This window comes from Acanthopagrus latus, chromosome 18 (assembly GCF_904848185.1).
Source record: "Acanthopagrus latus isolate v.2019 chromosome 18, fAcaLat1.1, whole genome shotgun sequence".
Taxonomy (NCBI): domain Eukaryota; kingdom Metazoa; phylum Chordata; class Actinopteri; order Spariformes; family Sparidae; genus Acanthopagrus; species Acanthopagrus latus.
Genome location: NC_051056.1, coordinates 31,004,343 through 31,024,240, shown reverse-complemented (window position 1 = coordinate 31,024,240; position 19,898 = coordinate 31,004,343). Strand labels below are relative to the sequence as shown.

General features: G+C 40.1%; 3 protein-coding genes across 6 annotated transcripts; all 3 read left to right on the top strand.

The window, feature by feature from the left end:
* The first annotated feature begins 326 nt into the window (after positions 1-326).
* Positions 327-6,290, top strand: tmem33 (transmembrane protein 33). The gene is made up of 8 exons (XM_037077706.1): positions 327-465; positions 1,483-1,549; positions 2,594-2,688; positions 2,813-3,000; positions 3,348-3,415; positions 3,752-3,885; positions 4,464-4,547; positions 5,198-6,290. The coding sequence occupies exons 2-8, from the start codon at positions 1,505-1,507 to the stop codon at positions 5,325-5,327; spliced, it is 744 nt and encodes a 247-aa protein (XP_036933601.1). The 5' UTR covers positions 327-465; positions 1,483-1,504; the 3' UTR covers positions 5,328-6,290.
* A 954-nt stretch (positions 6,291-7,244) lies between these two features.
* Positions 7,245-13,607, top strand: bbs7 (Bardet-Biedl syndrome 7). Of its 4 annotated transcripts, none has more exons than XM_037077705.1 (20): positions 7,245-7,400; positions 7,671-7,760; positions 7,902-7,967; positions 8,340-8,402; positions 8,491-8,666; positions 8,753-8,939; positions 9,034-9,106; positions 9,191-9,298; positions 9,475-9,605; positions 9,847-9,931; positions 10,102-10,204; positions 10,290-10,482; positions 10,599-10,673; positions 10,784-10,849; positions 11,074-11,213; positions 11,836-12,000; positions 12,117-12,226; positions 12,328-12,431; positions 12,599-12,722; positions 12,933-13,607. In XM_037077705.1, the coding sequence occupies exons 2-20, from the start codon at positions 7,725-7,727 to the stop codon at positions 13,070-13,072; spliced, it is 2,145 nt and encodes a 714-aa protein (XP_036933600.1). In that variant the 5' UTR covers positions 7,245-7,400; positions 7,671-7,724; the 3' UTR covers positions 13,073-13,607. The 4 variants fall into 4 exon arrangements, with proteins under 4 accessions (XP_036933600.1, XP_036933597.1, XP_036933599.1 ...); XM_037077702.1 differs by having other exon boundaries at positions 10,781-10,849; XM_037077704.1 differs by having other exon boundaries at positions 7,352-7,451; positions 10,781-10,849.
* A 1,189-nt stretch (positions 13,608-14,796) lies between these two features.
* ccna2 (cyclin A2) lies at positions 14,797-18,591 on the top strand. Its single transcript, XM_037077883.1, has 8 exons — positions 14,797-15,447; positions 16,069-16,327; positions 16,476-16,582; positions 16,711-16,934; positions 17,039-17,243; positions 17,398-17,511; positions 17,794-17,927; positions 18,019-18,591. Exons 1-8 carry the CDS (start codon positions 15,229-15,231, stop codon positions 18,068-18,070), a joined length of 1,314 nt encoding a protein of 437 aa, XP_036933778.1. The 5' UTR covers positions 14,797-15,228; the 3' UTR covers positions 18,071-18,591.
* The last annotated feature ends 1,307 nt before the right edge of the window (positions 18,592-19,898 follow it).

The following is a 19,898-nucleotide window of genomic DNA, read 5'->3' as shown; positions in this document are numbered from 1 at the left end:
CAAAATAGACAAAAGATACAAAAAAAATTGTTAAAAATTACAAACGTTCATTATAATGCAAAGATTCAAGGCGGTGATGGGTTCGAGTGGTTTGTCATACGAAAATATAAATTAATTACTGATACTATCCTTATCAAATATGTGAATTCGTTATTTACATTTTTTATCAATCACATTTGTCTTAATCACATTGACATTTATAAACATAGAATATAATTAATATATGAAGAAGAAAATAAGAATAAATATTAAGAAACCAAATAAATAAATACACGAACAGAAATTGCATTTCCTGTTTCTGTCACTAGAGGGAGGTGTTGCCATGACCCGGAACTGTGAAATCTCGCGAGAGGATTGCCCCTTGTTGCCTCAGAAGGTCAGCTGATCATTTACTTCAGTGTGGAGACCAGCAGCCTGTCACTTCTAACCTAGCGCGCATCCTGACAGATCGACGCTGTAATACTGGTGAGCTACGTGCTTTATTATTACCACAGTATTTCTGTTTGATGAACCAGAAGTATTTAGTGTGCTCGAGCTGTGTAACCAGTCCGAGCGTCAGCCAGCGTAACCAGGGTAACATAAATTCACGAGCTAGCGGCTGACAAGGGTAGCTAACGTTAGCTCACATGCTAGTTACGATGGTAACAGAGAACATTCTAGATCCACCTGCTGCTAACGGTAGCTAGCACTGCCATAATGTTAGCACTAAGTTAATAAACCACTGACAGAAGTCTTACCTGAGTCTAACACACGTCGGTTTGAGTGATTCAGTTTGATAATTAGTAACACATCAGTTGTTCTCTTTGTATCTTTCCTCCGTTAAAGATATGGTCATTACAAAGCAGAGCTAGCGAATGCTAAGTCTAAGGCTAGGTGAGCTAATGTTGCTAATGACGTTATAGCTTCGGTTTGAGGAAATTATAAAAGTCAGACGTGAGACGATTATTCAGTTGTTCCTGTGTTGAAGCTTTGTTTCTTTGAGATTAACGTCTTGACTTGTAAAACCTACAGTGTGTTCCTGCTTTGTTAAGCTACAATATTTATATCAAGCTCCAGCGTCAGTTAATACGTTACTACTATAAGTACAGAACAGTGATTAAGGACTGCCAGGTGAGACTCCTGTAAACAGTTCACCTGTGACTGTGAGAAGACTGGAAGGTTTCTGTGTAGATAATAAGCCAGTCGATGAGTCTGTTTGTTGAATGAATGAATGAATGAATGAATGAATGAATGAAGATGATTCCAGATTACATCTTGTGAAATGTGAGGAGTTCTCATTTTTCTTTATTACATGCCAACTGAATATCTTTGTCATTTTAAACCTTAACACTAGCTGTTGGGCAATTGTTGTGAATATTTACCGACAAATAGATGATTGTCTAATTAATGGATAATGAAAACAGCAGATAATTGCAGCTCAAGAAGAGGCTTGCACTTTAACAAACCAGTTTTGCTTCATGATGACTTTTCTATTCTCAACAGAGCGACACACACACTTCCAAAGATGGCTGACACAAACCAACAGAGTCCCCCCCAGCTAGGACCTGTGGTAAGTTTACTGTCACATCCTCCATCTCTCTCTCACTTTGTAAGGAGCTTTCTACTCATTCTACATACAAAGACGTCGTCACTAGGAGTGCTGCTTGGCCTACTCAAACATTTGTGTAATGTCCTCTGTGGCGCCGAGCGATTCTCAAAGCTGGTGTGGCCTTTTTGAACAGAACTTCATGGAAACCTTAATGTTCAGAGTTTATTTTAAATGGTTTCATCATTAACTAAACATTTCAAGTTTCTCAAAGGTACTGTTTATTTCGAGCAACAGTACTGGAATGCTTATTGTGTTGGTGTTTTTTGTGATTGTGTCCATCATTCATATAAACAGAGGTACATCTAATCTCAAAGACAAAATGTTGCATGTTTAGTTGTCATCTATGGGGTATGTTTTTGATGGTCACGATATTATTTCATTGTTTTGAGCATGAAAGGGATAAATGAGAGGGTGCTGGCTTCTCCAAATATGTTATTTTGTATGGGGGGGTTGTCTTTTATAATTGTAATCTGAATATTTGGGGGTTTCGGACTGTTGGTCTGATGATTCAGAAAAGACATTTTAAGATATCACCTTGGACTTGTGATGTGTATCTTTCTTTACAGTTTTCTGATGTTGGGCTTTTATCATCCTTTAAACTCTCTTCAGACTAGGCAGTTTATGGGCAAACTGACTGAAATATAAAGATGGCCTTCACGGAGTGAGGTCTGCTGAGGGGCCAGATTACTTCTGTTTCTCGTGACTGTGGCTAAGATCCTGATAAAATTAACTACCAGATTGAATTAAGTTGTTTTTTAGTTTGGCTGATTCATGCTGAGTGTTGAGAGAACATGACTGGAGGTCTAAGCTTTTCATGTTTTCAGTGGACGTGAGATAACAGAAAACCCAACCTGTCATGTCAAGAGCTAAAACAGAGGATCCTACCAGCTCTTTGCCTGAAACCCTAGTGAACACAGTGAACACTGCACATCCTTCCCCCATAACTGATCAAGCAGGTTCAATTGTAATGACTAATGGATGTGAGTTTTTTTCTTTCTTCTACAGCAATTTTTAATGAGCAACAAGCTCGAAACCGCAATGTGGCTTTCACGACTCTTCACCGTCTACTGCTCCGTAATGTTCATTCTACCAATTCTGGGGTGAGTTCACTCAGTGACACTGTTTTATCAAGTTTGACCGACAGCAACACGCTGCTTTCACCCACTTATCCTTTCTCCTCGCCTGAACAGATGTCAGAATATTTTCCCTGCTTGTGTGTTTCAGACCCTATGCAGCAGCAAACTTCTATCAGAGAGCCTTGTTAGCGAACGCCCTCACCAGTGCCCTTCGCCTTCATCAAAGGCTGCCACGCTTTCAGTTGAGCAGAGCGTTCCTGGCCCAGGCTCTTCAGGAGGACAGCTGCCATTACCTGCTGTACTCACTCATCCTGGTCAACTCTTACCCCATCACAAGTATCCTTTCAGCTTCAAACCTAGACGAAAGAGAGATGGATAGTTCTGTATACCTGTGAGAAACAGTAGTTCATGTGGGCTGCTTGCCTGCAACGATTTAGTTTATTTAAAGGTTTAGATAATAAAGAGGCACTACCTGTCCACTTTGGCTGCAGCCAGAATTCAAATCTGAAGTGGTATGTGGCCGTCTTAGTAATGAAAATCTCCTCAATTTACAGTCAGTGAGTCACATTTTCATGTACGTAACATAGAAGTGTATGATTCAGCATATCACAGTCAGCATGCTGGATGTCATTATGGAAGCTTTATTAACGTCTTTTGTGTTGACCCTTAACATTTGTGTCCAGTGAGCATCTTCCCAGTCTTCCTCTTCTCTTTGCTCCATGCAACCACCTACACAAAGAAAGTTCTTGACGTGAGTATAAGCCAGCAGTCACCTGCTGTGACTTCTAATGCTGTTAGTTAAAAACAAATGACAGAAAGCTTTTTGCTGAACATTGTTCAACTCCAGGTGGAAAATGCCACCAGCCAAATGGTGTTTTGATTATCTACGTAATCAACTGGGCATTGTTCAGAGACCCAAATTCAACCTTTAAATCTAATAAAGCTGATGATTATCAGATGATACTGTGATTACCTTCACATTCAATTCTCTGTATCAATATTTCATATAAACTCTCTGCTTCACTGAAACTTTAACACGCTGCAGCTTTGTTATCAGCGACTCATCTTTTTACTTTTGTTGTTGCAGTCTATGGGCCCCAGCAGCCTGATGTTCATCAGAAACCTCCTGGACAAACTTACAGCCAATCAGCAGAACATCCTGAAGTTCATTGCCTGCAACGAGATCTTCTTGATGCCAGCCACTGTTTTCATGCTCTTCAGGTAACTTCACACTAGTCTCAAAAGTTGTCTTTTTTGTTTGTTATTACTGTCAAGAGACATTCTTATGTATTTTATTTATTGCACTGCAATGACATTTAATTAATATCTTCAATATGTGCTCATGCAACCATCACCGAAGTCCCAGGTGGGACATGAAGGGACAGATTATGTGCAACAGAACAAATGTTTTTTTCTGTTGTCAGGCTCTGTTGACTGTAAATCTCTAGAACTTCCATTCAGACTTTGATCTAAAATTACAGAAACATGCAATTCTGTAAATCCTGTTATCCAGTTTATCCATGTAGATCAGTCTTATTGAACTGTGTCTGCACTACCAGAACATGTCAGCTTCATTAGTGCTCTCACATGGAATATGTTCATGTGCAAAATCTCATAGCAGCCTGTACAGACCTGATAGTCATTGCATTGATTTGTATTAGCTAATACTGATGTTCTATTGCTTGTCAGTGCAGCTAAGATCAATATTAACAATGTTTTATAGAGAATTGAAATATAAAACGTATGTACTGCATGTGTAAGGTCAGTTTTCATTTATTCATGTCATGTGTTTTTGACAGTGGCCAGGGGAGCTTGCTGCTGCCTTTCATTTATTACCGGTTCCTCACTCTCCGCTACACATCCAGAAGAAACCCATACTGCCGGTAAGCTTGGAAACAATGCTGAAATTGACGTAAAGCATAGGTATAAATGATAAGATAAAAGATAGTTGTTATTGCAGAAATAGGTGGTGGAAAATCCAAACACTTGTTGTATAATTTGTCATTGTTTATTTTTATAATTTAACTTTGATTGCAAACCAAAATGTATTGCATGTTTGGAGCCATAGAAATGTCTGTGCTCTGCATCCACATGAGCTAATATTATAATATCTGTGTGTTCTGGCCCAGATGTTACACAAACATTTCAGTTCAGAAATTCTGGACGTTTGGTATTGAACAACAGTACTGCAACTACATTGTATGTCCATGAGAAGGCACTGTTTATTTTTCAACTGTCAAATTTTGGTGGCACAGTCTTGATCCTCATTATTTTTCCTGAATTGATACAAAACTACAAATGTCTCTGAAATTAAAACTATCAATATTATAGAAAGAAGACTAAAAGTGGCATGTCTGAAGTGGAACAACATGTTTACTACGAGGATTTAATTGGAAATTAACAAATGTACGACTCTTTTTGATTGCAGATTTTGATTCCAGCCTGTTAATGTGCCATATATATAAAAAATCTTGAGACTGACTTTGCTGTGGTGTCAGAGTTGATTATTAAATACGTCTGTTTCCCACCTCAGCACCTTGTTCACAGAGCTGCGGATTCTTCTGGAGCACTTCATCATGAAGCCTGCCTGCCCCGTCTTCTTCAGAAGGATGTGCCTCAGCAGTATCGCCTTCATCAGCCGCCTCGCTCCCACGGGGGTCTGATTACGCTCCATAAGAGTTTTATTTTCTTTATGTTTTTGTTTTTTTCCACCATTTAGGATGTGACTTAAACTTTGATGGGGACAGACATTGCCATCAACGGAAGGAACTGTTCTTTGAATGTCAACTTTACAGTCTGTGCTCCAACTTCTCTGAATATTCGAGTACAGTTGAAGACCAGCCAGTAATGCACTGAAGTCTCACGGTGACGTTCTTTTCCCATCTTCTTAATGTGACCTCACTGAAGCAGTGGACACCCCTCACTTTGTTACGTTCACTGAGCGGAGCACAGACATCAGCTGTGTTCTGTATGTATCGGCTGTTATTATTTCTTCCTCGTATGTCCTTATTTATTCATGAAGATTTCTTATTCTACGATGAAACATTAACATTCTGAGATTAGTAACTTAAATGAAAATGTGCTTATACATAATTAAAAAGTTCTTTTTTTAATAATCATGTTGTGCTTGGATGGATGGAGGCGAGGGTTTGTTTGTTGTTTCTACCCAGTCCAACTTTTTTTTTATGTGCATCTGATGCTCTGATTTGTCTAAATGCCTAACTTTAAATCTGTTCTATCAATGCCATCAACTCGCTCTTTTAACAACATGCACAGTTTGTGTAGGCATGGTGTCAAAATGGGATTTGAATTGAGAAACAAGATATCTGCTGTATTTTATAGTATATTTTAAGCTACCAGACAATATGCTGTTGGGCTCATTTGAAATGAGTTGCATGTCATGCGCCTGAATGCAGTCTCAGCTTGTCTCTCGGTTTGAAAGCTGTTTTGAATTTGCGTCATCATTTGTTTGCTTCGTAGTTTTCTTGCTTGATGCATGCTCTAATTTTTTTTTTTTTTTTTTGACGTTTAATGTTTATTTGCCTACAAACAAACCACATTTTTATTACAAGAATAAAGTGATCTCTTAATGAAACCAATAAAATAATAAAGAACTGTAACATTGACGGCTTATAATTGGTTGTAACTACTGTAGTTGATTTTTGCCTCATTGCAAGTCTGACATTTATTAATGATTGATTCTGCTTCTAATAGATATGAAATATAATTATATGTGTGCAAAATATTCTCACCCAAAAACTCTTACTCAAGGTCAATTTACCATGATTTCCAGCTTTTGACTCCATCTACTGGTCTTCATCACTCTGCGCTCAGTGGCCACTGTGACAGACGGTACACCTGTAAAATGTAAAACAATCTGATACACCTGTTCTACTAGTGAAGGTGCAAGATCACCTGTTAAGTTCATGCTCAGTACAAACTTGGCACAATCTAAGTAATATATTAATACTTACCTTTGTTTGAAAGTAATGTATTACTAGTAGTGTGTGCATAAAGTAATACAGTACTTATTATACTACTGTATAGTTACTTTCTACATTATGCCAAAATCATTTAAGTAAGGCATTGTATTACTCCATTACAGCTAAATGTAATATTTAACTGAAATACTTTGCTTTTGTAGCACCTTACAAAAAACACAACACTCATGATGTCAAAATGTTTATTTCTTCATATTTTTGTGTTTTCAACTAAGATTCTCAGGTATGGCAGCTGTAAGTTACCTAAATCATGCCTGTAATGTTCAAGTTTAACACTTACACATTTGTTATAGTTTGATATAGTGTTTCTAATATTCCCTCGTGTAGCTGATCAGGGAGATAACACCAGTCAGTGACCTCAGTGATGAACATGTGATTGATTACACATTCGTTTACATGTCATCGACCACGTCAACACAAACTGTACATTACTTCATCATGGGGTTGAATTAGATTAGACAACAGTTTTACCCCACAGAAATGTCCACTGTGTGTGTAGTAATAATTACACTGTGTATTAATCAGTCAGTGGCAACGTTACACAACTTCAAGGCTGAAGACGTTTGTATCGAGTCGACCAATCAGCGCACAGCGTCAATCTCTGACAATCCATCTCATCCAATGGTGTCACAGCTTGTTACGGCTACAGCGTTGCCATTAGCAACACATTGATCCAGTTCAGAAGCGCCACATCAGACGTCTGTGCTTCATATTGGCGTTAACAGAGGAGCTGAGGTCAGTTTTACTTCCCTGCAGACACTAACGTCGCTCAGCAGGTTGTTACAGGTGATTTCTGTTGGCGACGTTTGGCGTGTTATAAACCGTGTTAGCCAATTAGCCTGCTAGCTAGCGTTAGCACGTCGAACTAATCTCCTTGTCTGAACCACAAAGTTAATCCCAGTCTCTCTTAACCATTAGTATCTTCTTGTAATTCGGGTGGAAATGTCGCCATGTGTTTGAGGTGGACTGCAGTTTTATGACCGGATAATCTAACTACACCCGCAGGATTTGCACCATCCCCTTTTCCTCCTGAGATTAAACATCCAGTGGAGAAAGAAGATGGAGATTCACCTAAATCGAGTTGATTACATTCAGGTAAGTCCAGTCAGTATGTTTGAAACTGACAGTAATTGTGGAACATTTCATGAACTGTTCAGGTTGTTTTCTTGCAGTAACCTGTTTTCCTTTGTACATTTCTGTTTCAATAGAGTTTTCTGTGCTGCTTTGTGTTCACAGGTCGGTGTGACATCTCAGAAAACTATGAGGCTGCTTCCAGCACTGGGAAAGAAAACAACCCAGAAGGTATTTTAATCTGTCAGAACTACGCCTGTGACTAACCCACCTAACCTTGATTTATTGGAGTTTTAAGTAGGGCTGCATGAGATAATGAGGTAGAACAAATCACATTATGATGATTTTAACAGTTATTACAGCTGCCATGTAAATCACAGGTAATCATTGTTTTAGCCTCACAAATTTCACTAATAAACTTAAACATGTGTTGGGGTCTTAACCAAAGTTAAGACTTGTAGGTCAGGCCGTCTCTGCAGCACTGCAGTACCTCATTATAATCCTGTTTAGTCACACATTTTACATTGTGCACAGTGTTGTCTTTTAATGACCTTGTTCTATAACACAGTGTCATGTTTGTTGGTTGTTGCCTCTTTGGTTCAGGTCGCTATTGCTGATCATGATGGTGTTCTGACCTGCTTTGGGATGAAGAAAGGAGAAGCAGTGGTGATTTCCCTTCCTTATCATACAGCCAGTTGCATCTTAATGTCTTGAATGTCACTTTCTAACAGCAAGAAATGTGACTCTGTTTCAGCCGGCGTTTAAAACACTTCCAGGACAGAAAATTGCCAGAATGGACCTCGGTGGAGCTGCGGGAACTCCACAGGAGAAGATCTTTGTTTGTTCTGGTTCTCAGGTCCGAGGATTCACTAAAAAGGGCAAACAATTCCTCACCTTTGAAGCCAACCTCACTGAGAGCATTAATGCCATGTAAGACCTTGTTCTCATCATTTTCACTGACTCATGCAGAACTGTGTGATTTTCACTGTATTGAACGGTATGTATCTCTGTTCCAGGCATGTCTCAGGAGCTGATCTTTTTGTGTGTGCAAGTTATATCTACAACCACTACTGTGACTGCAAGGACCAAGACTACTACCTCTCTGGAGACAAAATCAATGATATCACATGTTTGTCCTCAGAAAACCTGACTCGACTTGTACCAGTCCTGGCATGCCAAGATCGGGTTCTCCGAGTGTTGCAGGTAGACAAAGATTATATTTACCATTCTGATGTTGATATACAGTAAGTTGTTCTACCTCAATATTTACATGGGATTTATTTAATATTATGCGTAGGGATCTGAGCTTGCCTATGACATTGAAGTCCCCGGCCCTCCTTCTGTCTTGGAACTGTACAACAAAGATGGAGGCAAGTTAACATTTCTGTATGCTGAACAATGGAACATAACAAGGCTGCTTTATACCTGACATGACATCAATGATTTATCTGCAGGAGAGCAAATCCTCTATGGAACTACAGATGGCAAAATCGGATTGGTCCAGATCGGTGAAGATTCAGCTGCGACCAAATGGGAGATCGACAATGACAAAAAGAAAGGAGGTATGTTGTTTATGTGAGAATATCAAGGCATTGCACTTGTTAGCCAGTTAAATAAAGCTGTTAGATTCATGCAACCATTCTTCAGACCATGTGAATATTAACCTCTTAATTCTTATTGTGGCTGTTAACAAAAACTGTGTTGTGAACTGTCTTTACTCTTTTCTGTCTCCCTTCAGGAATTCTTTGTATTGACACTTACGACATTGTTGGAGACGGAGTGAATGACATCCTGGTGGGCCGGGATGATGGGACAGTGGAGGTCTATGGTTTTGACAGCTCCAGTGAGCCCACGTTACGCTTTGAACATGTGAGTTTGTTATAAAATAGTTTTCTGCCCACATCTCTTCAATTTAGTGTCCTTGAAATCAAAAGGAAAAAATACATTGAGTTTTTCTAGGATTAAAATGTATTCGTTATATTTCTCCCTGTGCAGTGATATTTATACCTTGCTGTCCTTTTCTGAGGTGGCTAAGTCATTGTCATTTTTTGTATTACATTATTGATACACATGATTGATGGCTGACGTGTGCTGTCTTCTCTGACCTCAGGTGTTGTCAGAGAGCGTGACATCCATCCAGGGTGGCTGCGTGGGGAAGGAGTCTTATGATGAGGTCCTGACTGCCACCTACACAGGTTAGACTTCAGAATATCAAAGCTGTGTGTTGAGTGAGATACAGCATTGTCTTGAGCTGTCTGACATGTTGTATGAGTTATTTTAAACCCAACCATTGATATTAAAAAGTGGAGTATGGAAGAGACATCCATCCGCACAGACCTTGCATTACTGTTGTGACCTCTTGCAGGATGGGTGACTGGGTTGACCACCGAGCCCCAGAAGGCTGAGGCCGGCCCTGGAGATGAGGTCCGGATGAGTAAAGAGACTCAGTCCAAAGTAGAAGCGCTCAGGTATCCGCTTCATGCCCTTTTACCTTTATTGTATTTGACCTACTATGTGATCTGCTCTGAAGTCAGTCATACTGTTCCCTTCCAGGGCGGAGCTGGAGCAGCTGCAGGTCAAAGTCCTGCAGGGCCGTGAGCAGTACCAGCAGACCTCCCAGTCGAGCACCGCTGTCTCTGCTGTGCCTGTCTTCAGCATCAATGACAAGTTCAGCCTCTGCCAGGATGATGCCAGCTACAGCCTCACTCTGGAGGTGCAGACTGCCATCGACAATCTGCTGCTCCAGGTCTGTTTGTTAATAAATCTTGTGCCAGTATCTCATAATGTATAAATCATTCTATAAATCCCATGATGCAGACACGAATATTCCAAATGTAACCTGAATTAGAGCTTTCTCTGCAGAGTGACGTCCCCATAGACCTGCTGGATGTGGATAAGAATTCAGCTGTTGTGAGTTTCAGTGAATGTGATTCAGAGGTGAGCTGCGTAAACTATTTCTACTCAGGACAAACTTGCTGAACAAAGAAAGTCATGAACCTGCTGCAGAACAAAGAGGCCTGATGACTCTCTTACTGTGTTACCAGCAGCCTAATGGCAACTTCCTCCTGGCCACGTACAGATGTCAAGCTAACACCACCAGACTTGAGCTGAAGGTAGCACTTGCATTAGAACTCTTTCTGTTAGTTCTGCTTCTTTCATGAAAAGCTGTTGTACCACATTGGAAGTTCCTTTGTGTAATTGTGAAATGGAAACATTTCTTGTAGGATTATATAACCATTGTAAATTGTGAAATAGCCACCCATTTAATTTGCTCAAACTATTTGATGATGCACTGCTGAGTAATAATCAGTTTCATCCTCAATAAATGTTTACCCAGGTGAGGTCCATCGAGGGACAGTACGGCACCCTGCAGGCGTACGTTACCCCCAGACTGCAACCCAAAACTTGCCAGGTCCGTCAATACCAGATCAAACCTCTGTCCCTCCACCAGCGCACACACAGCATTGACCAAGACAGGTAAAGACTGAAATGGAATTTGAACTGAATCTGAAAACGTGATTTTTCATGGGAGATCAGGATGGTTTTAATAAATTAGATTGTGATTTGAATTTAGTAGTCAAAACTTATTTTGAAGCATTTTAATGTGTGTTTATGAAAGCTCCAAGTCAAAGGTGTAGTCAGTGTTGACACCCAAAACTGGGTTCAAATGGATGAAATTAGAGCTGCAATGATTTATCGATGAGTTGTCAACTATTAAGGTGATCACCAACTACTTTGATAATGTGGTTTCTTTCCTCCTCTGTGACTATAAACTTGATAGCTTCAGGTTGTTGACCAAACAAAACATTTGGGGATGTTATCTTGAGCTTTGAGCCATTTATCAACATCTTCTGGCATTTTTCACCAAACAACTAATCAATTAAGTTTGCTGTCATATTGGATTTCAAGGCATAATGGGCATTGTTACTAAAACAGACCATTTAACGTGAAGTTAAAGACATGAAGTTGTCACATTTCATGAAAGAAAACCTTTTGTGTCCCTTATAGGTTGTTAAGAACTATCATTGATTTTTGATTTTTTTCTTTGTAACTGAGTGAATTATAAGTAGAAACAACAAAATATCTGTTTGTCACTCAGGCCCATGAACAGGCTCAGTCTGGTGGGACAGTTCAGTTTTGCTGAGATCCACTCCTGGGTGGTCTTCTGTCTGCCAGAGGTCCCTGAGAAAACACCAGCAGGAGAGAGCATCACTTTCTATTTCCACAACACTTTTCTTGGGACGCATCTTGAAGCCACCTACTGGTAAATACTAGCACACAGTAGGAAGACTCTTCTGGGGTTACATATCACTGCATGGGTGTTTGTGTTTTCATCTACTTGGAATCAAACATGCACTTTCTCTGAATTTGTCATTGTAGCAAAGGGGAGGGTCACTTCAGGTCAGACAACATCTCCACCATCTCCATACTGAGTGATGTTCTCTCTAAAGAAGCTACCAAGAGGAAAATCAATCTCAACATTTCATATGGTATGATTCATTGTCCGTGTTTGGTTTTTACACAGGATAAACTCTTGTAAATAAAATCCTATTAAACTAATCTTTTGTATTTGTTTTTGTTAACCTTCCAGATATTGATGATGACTCTGTGAGCCACACCCTGAAGATGATACATCCAAAGCTGGAGTACCAGCTGTTGTTGGCTAGGAAAGTTCAGCTTATCGATGCACTCAAAGTAAGTAAAGGTTAAACCAAGTAATATGACATAAAGACAATAAAATCATTCTTTGGTTAAAAGCTACAAGTCCTCTCTGGGGTGTTGACAGGTTTTTTGGGTAATGCTTACGTTCATCACTAATGCACCCTCACCCCATTTTTTTCTGTGATTTCTCTGATTGGCAGGAGCTTCAGGTTCATGAGGGGAACGCTGACTTCCTCATCCCAGAGTATCGAAACATCTTGGATGAGTCCGCTAATCTCCTAGAGGAGTACAAGAAGCAGCCGGCGCACCTGGAGAGGCTTTATGGTGCTGCATTATCATGCATTTCACTGACACTCACATCCAGAGACACTTTCCATGTATCTTTAGCTACTTATTAACATGTATCACTTTTTTAAAAGCTGCAAGACAGGATCACTTTAACTCCTAAGTTGTACTATATGAGCCTGACATTATGAAGTAGAGCTTTTATACACAGATATATTATATTAATATTTTTCTTTTTCTTTCCTGTAGGAATGATCACAGACCTCTTCATCGACAAATTCAAATTCAAAGGCCAGAATGTGAAAACCAAGGTGTCGTCCTTGCTGGAGATACTCGATAGTTATGACTTGAATTCTCTGTTAAACTTTTTCAATGATGTTGATATGTAGATCAACAGTTAGAATTACATGTTGTGTCTCTGCACTATGTTTGTATTGTAAATACGAAAGAATTTTATGATAGCTACTCACGGTGTCAGTGATTTCATCATTGTGTAATTTAGATACTGTTTGTCCTCACTATGGTGTACATTAATTAGTCATAATGTATTTTTGATAGCATCTAAAATCAAATGTGGTGATTTATAAACCACCAGGATGATGCCTCCTCTTTATATCAGACCAGATATAAGCCAGTCAAAATACACAATGTATGTTTTTCTGTCATAACTACCAAAGAACTGAGTTCCTCCTCTTGAAAAAAAAATTGTAGCTTACTGACCAGTGGTTACGTAACCACTGTCGGATTCATCATTGATGGGGCTGATGGAAAGGATAGATAGTCCCAAGTACATGAAACTCTGCAGGAAGAAACAGACATGTATGATATCACAAGCTACAAGTGACAAACATGAAACAACTCACCAATCTGCTGGCATTTGATTGGTAGAGTGATGAGTCAATAAATCAAATTCCCATACTTTCCCGTTTTCTATCCTCTTTACACTTATTTCGAGATATTTTAAAATATATATATGATTTATTTGAAGATATTTGAAATGCTTACATGTTCAGTAACGATGGTACTCATATGGTGTTTAATGGCACACACACACACACACACACACACACACACACACACACACACACTGGTATAAATACATTTACAAGGAAACCATCTCCCATCCTAACATAACAAGTACTCTTTCCACTCAGGGGAGTTTTATATGATTTTGTAGAATGTTTTAAATCTCCATTTTGGAAAACCTGGAGACCAAGTCATTGGGATGATTTCTGTTTTATATCTGTTTCTAATTCCTTGTTTTTATTGTGTACCGTTTATGTTCCTTGACAAGAAGACTGTAATTTCAACTGGACCCATCTGGTTATTACACATTTCAAAATATGTACATATAACATTAGAGCACCGAAAGGGACCATTATGCTGCATAATATGTACTTTAAATATATTTTGCTCTTAACACTATACCTCCAAGTATCCATTTGAATAGAAGTGTTTACAGTGGTAAAATAAAGGTTTTGAAATCTTCTTCCACTGCTGGCAAAAGATGAAAATGTTTCGTCATCATCATGTCAAATAACAAACAACCTGAACTGTTGTAGATAGATATAAAACACCAATACACACAATAGTATAATAATACATCACAGAATAAACAAGTGTAACAGTCAAATATCACCCCTGACTATCTGAGGAGTGTGGGTCAACTGTAAGCTGATTAACAGAAGGTGATTAAAAAGTAAAACCAGCACTGGAATAATTATTACTGCCGATGACATAGATATAATGTGAACAGATACATGTGCATGAGGTTCACAAAGACACACACTGAGTATATACAATATAACGTGTTATATGTTAAAATCTGTGCAATGATCGTTTTTACTGATATACTGTGGACAACATACAGAGAAATAATAAGAAGATGCGTTACATAATGTGAAGTACGAGCAGATTAAATAACAGCAGCGTGTGTCTGCATTGTGTGCATCTGGCTAACGTTGTTCCTCAGCTGTTAACCTACATAACGTTCAGCCATACGTTCAAATCTGTCAAACCGGATTTGAATTTGCAATCAAGCGAACATTGTGCTCTCCTGGCCACCGTACAATCACACACGTCATTACCCGAGCCGACTGTGATTGGTCCGTTTCAATCCTCGCGGGCTACTTGAACTGAGAGAAAGCGACCTCTCCATGTCTCTGGGTAAATGGACCGAGGCTAGCGCTCCCGGCTGCAGGTTGGTTATAACTTCGAAACTCACGAATATGGCGACTTAAAAACACGTTCACCGTTTTACAGATATTTTACCACCGACTGATGTTTTTGTGTTTTCGTCTGCTTTGTTTTAACTCTGCGTCTCCAAGTGTCGTTACCATCTCGACAGCTTAGTTTTGATTGAACACATCTTGAACCTTCCTCATCAAGGTAGCAGCTAATGCTAACCTCGAGTTAACAGCACATAAGTGATCGCTTTGGAACAAAACTCGGCTTGATCTTTTTTTTTTCCGCGTACAAGAGCACACAGCCGCTGTTGTAGCTCGGTAAGCAAACGCAGGCGGGTTGAACTGTTTGAGGGGGAAACATGTCGGGAGCTAACAGAGGACAGGGGAGCGCGGCTAGTGAGTATCACAACCAAGAGAATGTGCTGTTGAGACTGAGAGGCTCGCTAAAACCAAGAACTTCTGCAAATGAGAACCAAGAAAACCTTCCGCCGAAACAAGCAGCCGGCAGCAGAACCGTCCTGGGACCTCTGCAGACCAACCAGCGGAGCAAGAGCCTGAACCAGCGCGGCACCAAACAGGTTGGTCTGGATGCTCGCTAGCTTGAGCTGCTGCCTGCAGGCAGGATGGGAGCCATTGTAGATTTTGGAGGCAACTAACTTCGGTCATCATACTAGATAATGTTACCTGCCTGTCGGGCTGTAGTGCCACTTTTAACATGTGTTTAACCTTTTAACAAACTTGCAGATGCATTAAGCTATAGCTACGTCTGTTACCCAGACTGTCCGCCATTTTACTATCACCGAGTTATTGCCCCATTTCACTCTTAAAAAAAAAAAAAAAAAGCTTTAACGAAGTAAAACAGACTTCATGTGTTAGGCTGTTCTTCCACCCGTTCCACGTGTATAAATGATTTTGGGTGATGCTTAAAACACAAGTGCTCTCCGGCCCCCTGTCTGAGTTTAATAATCTCTTGTGCCATATTCGCTCCTGCCTTTATGCAACATAAATTGCCATTTGAACTCTCCACAAATTACCACTTCTATCCCATGCTATTGTTGCAGCTTGTGTTAATCACATGAACCTCTTGTGTCTGGTAGCATCAGCACTTTTGAAAATTGGCTTCAGTGTAATTTTTGCCATGCTGCAAAATGCATTTCTCAAGAGACAAACATCTGAATTGTCCTGTTTTCTGCTCCTAGGAGTCATCACAGCAGTTGTCCTGCAAAAATGAAGACTTCAGTAAAAGCTGCTATGAGAAGCCCGCCATCAAACAGCCTGCTTTCCAGATCCATGTGGATGAGCCCGATGGTGCCTGCACCAAGAAGCCACTACAGATCGAAGCTGTCAAAGCAAAGTCGATCGAAGCAGAGTCTCCCCTCGCAATCAGCAATGCCGTGGCACGGCTCCGACAGCCGCTGGCCACCATAGATATTCCATCAGCAATGGATGTCAGCTTTGGTGAGTTGTAAATATATTGTGATCTGTTCTCTTTATCATCAGGCAGGGAAGGATCCAATTTGACTCTTTACTGACACTGTAGCTCCAAATTTTCATCTTGTCTAAAAGTTTTAGCATTTCACTGAATGTTAAACTTTTCTTTTCTCAGACTCTCCCATGGATATGTCCTTGGTTGAGGGGGAGGAGAAACCAGTTAATGTAAATGAGGTCCCAGAATATGCTGAAGAAATCTACAAGTACTTGAGGGAGATGGAGGTGAGAAACTAATTCTTCACAGCCTCAAATATTCTTTCAGCTGCCTGGCCTCTCTAGAAATGTAGTTCAATATAAAGTTTTGAATATTGCAAGTATATTCTGTAGTAAATCCTGGTATTGCTCCTCAGGTAAAAACCAGGCCGAAGGCAGGCTACATGAAGAAGCAGCCTGACATCACCAACAGCATGAGGGCCATTCTGGTTGACTGGCTGGTCGAGGTTGGAGAAGAGTACAAGCTACAGAACGAGACGCTTTATCTGGCTGTAAACTACATCGACCGCTTCCTCTCCTCAATGTCAGTCCTGAGGGGGAAGCTTCAGCTGGTTGGGACTGCTGCAATGCTGCTGGCTTCGTACGTGCACAACACAAAATTTGTCTAGTTGTATTGCAAATATTTTGTTTGCATTTTCTTTTTTTCCTGCCCTGTGACGTGACTATTTGCACATCCAAATGCAGGAAATTTGAAGAGATCTACCCCCCTGAGGTGGCAGAGTTCGTTTACATCACAGACGACACCTACACCAAGAAGCAGGTGTTAAGAATGGAGCATCTGGTGCTTAAAGTGCTCTCCTTTGATCTGGCAGCACCAACCATCAACCAGTTTCTCACACACTACTTCCTCCAGCATTCTGTCAACAAACAGGTGGAAAGCCTGGCAATGGTGAGCTTACTGCAGATGTTCCAAGCATCTTTATGATAGATTTGGCTATCTGGATGCAACTAAAGCTTTTCATAGCAAATTGAACAAATGATCCCTAGTCTTTGACCAGGGTAATCTACATAAATTGCATGTAACTCTTTGTATATATTTGCAGTACCTTGGGGAGCTCAGCCTGGTGGACTCTGATCCCTTCTTAAAGTACCTGCCATCACTGACTGCTGCTGCAGCTTATGTTGTGGCCAACAACATAGTGACTGGTGGCTCATTGGTAAGTTATGTAATGGTTTAAATGAAGTGTGTGGTTTTTTTTTGTTTTTTTTTAAAAACCTCTGTGGAAGACTAATGCTGCTTTTTATACAGCTGGAATGTGTATACAGTTGTCACAAATGCTCCAGGTAAAACAAACTGTAGAAGGAACACATGTTACTCATCAGGTGTTAAAACTGGGTTTAAAGCTTAATCGTACCATTTGGAGTTGGAATCAGCCCCCTTATCTGAGCTAATCATGGGGAGTAAAGTCTAAGCTAACGTGATTATTCCATCTCCTCAGCCCAAGTCCTTGACAGAGATGACTGGCTACTCCCTAGAAGAGCTGATGCCGTGTGTCGAGGATCTGCACAAACTTCACCTCAGTGCTGCTCAGCATGCCCAGCAGTCTGTTCGGGAGAAGTACAAGGGCCCCAAGTAAGTAAACAGACTGTAAACAACTTGCTCATTAGTTCCTCTGAATTATTTTTTTTTGTTTTTAATGTTGTAATGACCTTTTCTCTTCCAGGTATCATGAAGTTTCCCTCATCGAGGCTCCAACTAAACTGACACTGAACTGACGTCTTCCCTCCCCTTATACATGTAGAGTTGTACCAGTCTTTTTTTTTTGTGTTTTTTTTTTTTGATGTGGACCAGTTTCAGACATCGCCTGCTCTTCTTAGAGTAGAGCTACATGTTTTTTTGTTTGTTTTTTTTAAGGGTATTTTTAAATAAGCACAACAGACAATACAGTTGGTTAATCAAGCAGTTTTAATTGACTTTTAATCAGACAAAATGGCAGTCTTATCACACTCTGTAAACATTCTGCTTTGGTCAACAGTGTCTTCAGCTCCTGTAGACCTCTGAATGTATTCAAACCCTGAGAACTTTTTCCCACTATGGGTTCGTTGTTCTGAGCAGTTGTTGCTGGTTCACCTTGAGGCGAGACCTTTAACAAGACCTCATGGGATGTTTGATTAAAGTGTTTTTGTCTGTCATGGAGTCAGCTGTTTCATTACATTTGTGTAACCTAACATGTTGTCAAGGCTTCTTCTGCACTGTAAAATATGGCTCTTGTAAATAAAATTTTCACTTAAAGTAAGCCTTCATGTCTAAATCTTTCATGTTGGACTCATGGTGGCAGCAGAGGACTGTTTGGTCATTTTAAAGGTTTCATCAGGTCCACAAGGACTTGGAAACCTGCCAGAGTCTTTTTCTGCCAACTTGATGTAAAATCCAACTGACGGGTCAAAAGTGGTCCAACCTGTACAGCTTGGTTACTTAAAGACTGGCTTACTGACCTACAGTGCTTTCCTTTATGTGCATGTTGGTGTGGCTGACCATTTAAAATGGTTTATCCTAAATGGGAATTGAATCATGGGCTTTGTGGTGTAAGAGGTTTCATCATAGAATTGTCTTTAGAGCTTGACACAAGCGAAACATCTGGGATTTTTAAGATCAGTACAAATTGAAGGGGACATGAACATTTAAAGATCTCTATTGTAGCGTGGTAATGCATCAGTGGTTCTGCAGGAAAAAGGTGGACTTGCCGCATCAAATGGCTTTATAAATAATCCCAGAAAATATGAAGGCCTTGTTTAACATGTTTGCCTGGTGTTTCTAGGGGAAAAACGGTTTAAAATTATGTAATGTGAATTTTGAGAAATTTAAGGGAACTTGAGGTCAAAGGAACATTTTGCATCTTGGCAGACAGTTTCCTTTTGTCCTGCTCAGTGTTGTCTCTATTTCCTTCTGACAGTTGACTAAACATTTGTCCTCAGCTTCAGAATTTTTGCCTTTCTCCAGCCTTTTAAGGACTAAACAACTATCAATCAAGAAAAGCTGACAGGTTAATGTTGAAAATGACTGTTGCAGCCCTAATGAGCACAGAGTACATTTACAGTTTGAGCAATTAATGTGAAAACAGCCTTTAGTGACAGACTGCACATCCATCCATCTACAGTGGAGCTCAAACTTTCTACTGTAGGAAAAGGAAACCCTTTGACGGGAGGTGGACTAAAGCTATTCAGTGAAATCTTGGCAGGATACAGTTTCCATATCGCCCTGAAATGATGCTGTCGATTGTTTGAAATCCAGAACTGGCACACAGAATCCATTATGAACACAAAGGCAGACTGAAATATGAAGACATGCTTTGTCCTTTTTTGTCTGCACATAATTATTAATTGTTAAATGACAGGACAGGATTGACATTTTCTAGTTGAGGGATTTGATTTCCTCTGAAAGTGAAGGCAGCCGCTGGTGCTGAAGGCTTGTCTCTGTTGCTCTCTCCCCCTCCTCCCTCTCTCATGATAAACTGGGAGGCTGGCTTGTGTGAGGAGTCTGACAGAGGAGGAAACACAGCACAGCCCAGCTGCAGACGGATTTCCACCACTGGAGAATGGATTG

Coding starts and splice junctions, on each gene's coding strand:
- ccna2 (XM_037077883.1), top strand. CDS start 15,229: ATGTCGGGAGCTAACAGAGGACAGGGGAGCGCGGCTAGTGAGTATCAC. Junction 16,583..16,710: donor AGTACTTGAGGGAGATGGAG/GTGAGAAACTAA, acceptor ATTGCTCCTCAG/GTAAAAACCAGGCCGAAGGC. Junction 17,244..17,397: donor AGGTGGAAAGCCTGGCAATG/GTGAGCTTACTG, acceptor ATATATTTGCAG/TACCTTGGGGAGCTCAGCCT.
- bbs7 (XM_037077702.1), top strand. CDS start 7,725: ATGGAGATTCACCTAAATCGAGTTGATTACATTCAG. Junction 9,107..9,190: donor ACTGTACAACAAAGATGGAG/GCAAGTTAACAT, acceptor ATTTATCTGCAG/GAGAGCAAATCCTCTATGGA. Junction 12,432..12,598: donor AGCTTATCGATGCACTCAAA/GTAAGTAAAGGT, acceptor TCTGATTGGCAG/GAGCTTCAGGTTCATGAGGG.
- tmem33 (XM_037077706.1), top strand. CDS start 1,505: ATGGCTGACACAAACCAACAGAGTCCCCCCCAGCTAGGACCTGTG. Junction 1,550..2,593: donor CCCCCCAGCTAGGACCTGTG/GTAAGTTTACTG, acceptor TTTCTTCTACAG/CAATTTTTAATGAGCAACAA. Junction 2,689..2,812: donor TTCATTCTACCAATTCTGGG/GTGAGTTCACTC, acceptor TGTGTGTTTCAG/ACCCTATGCAGCAGCAAACT.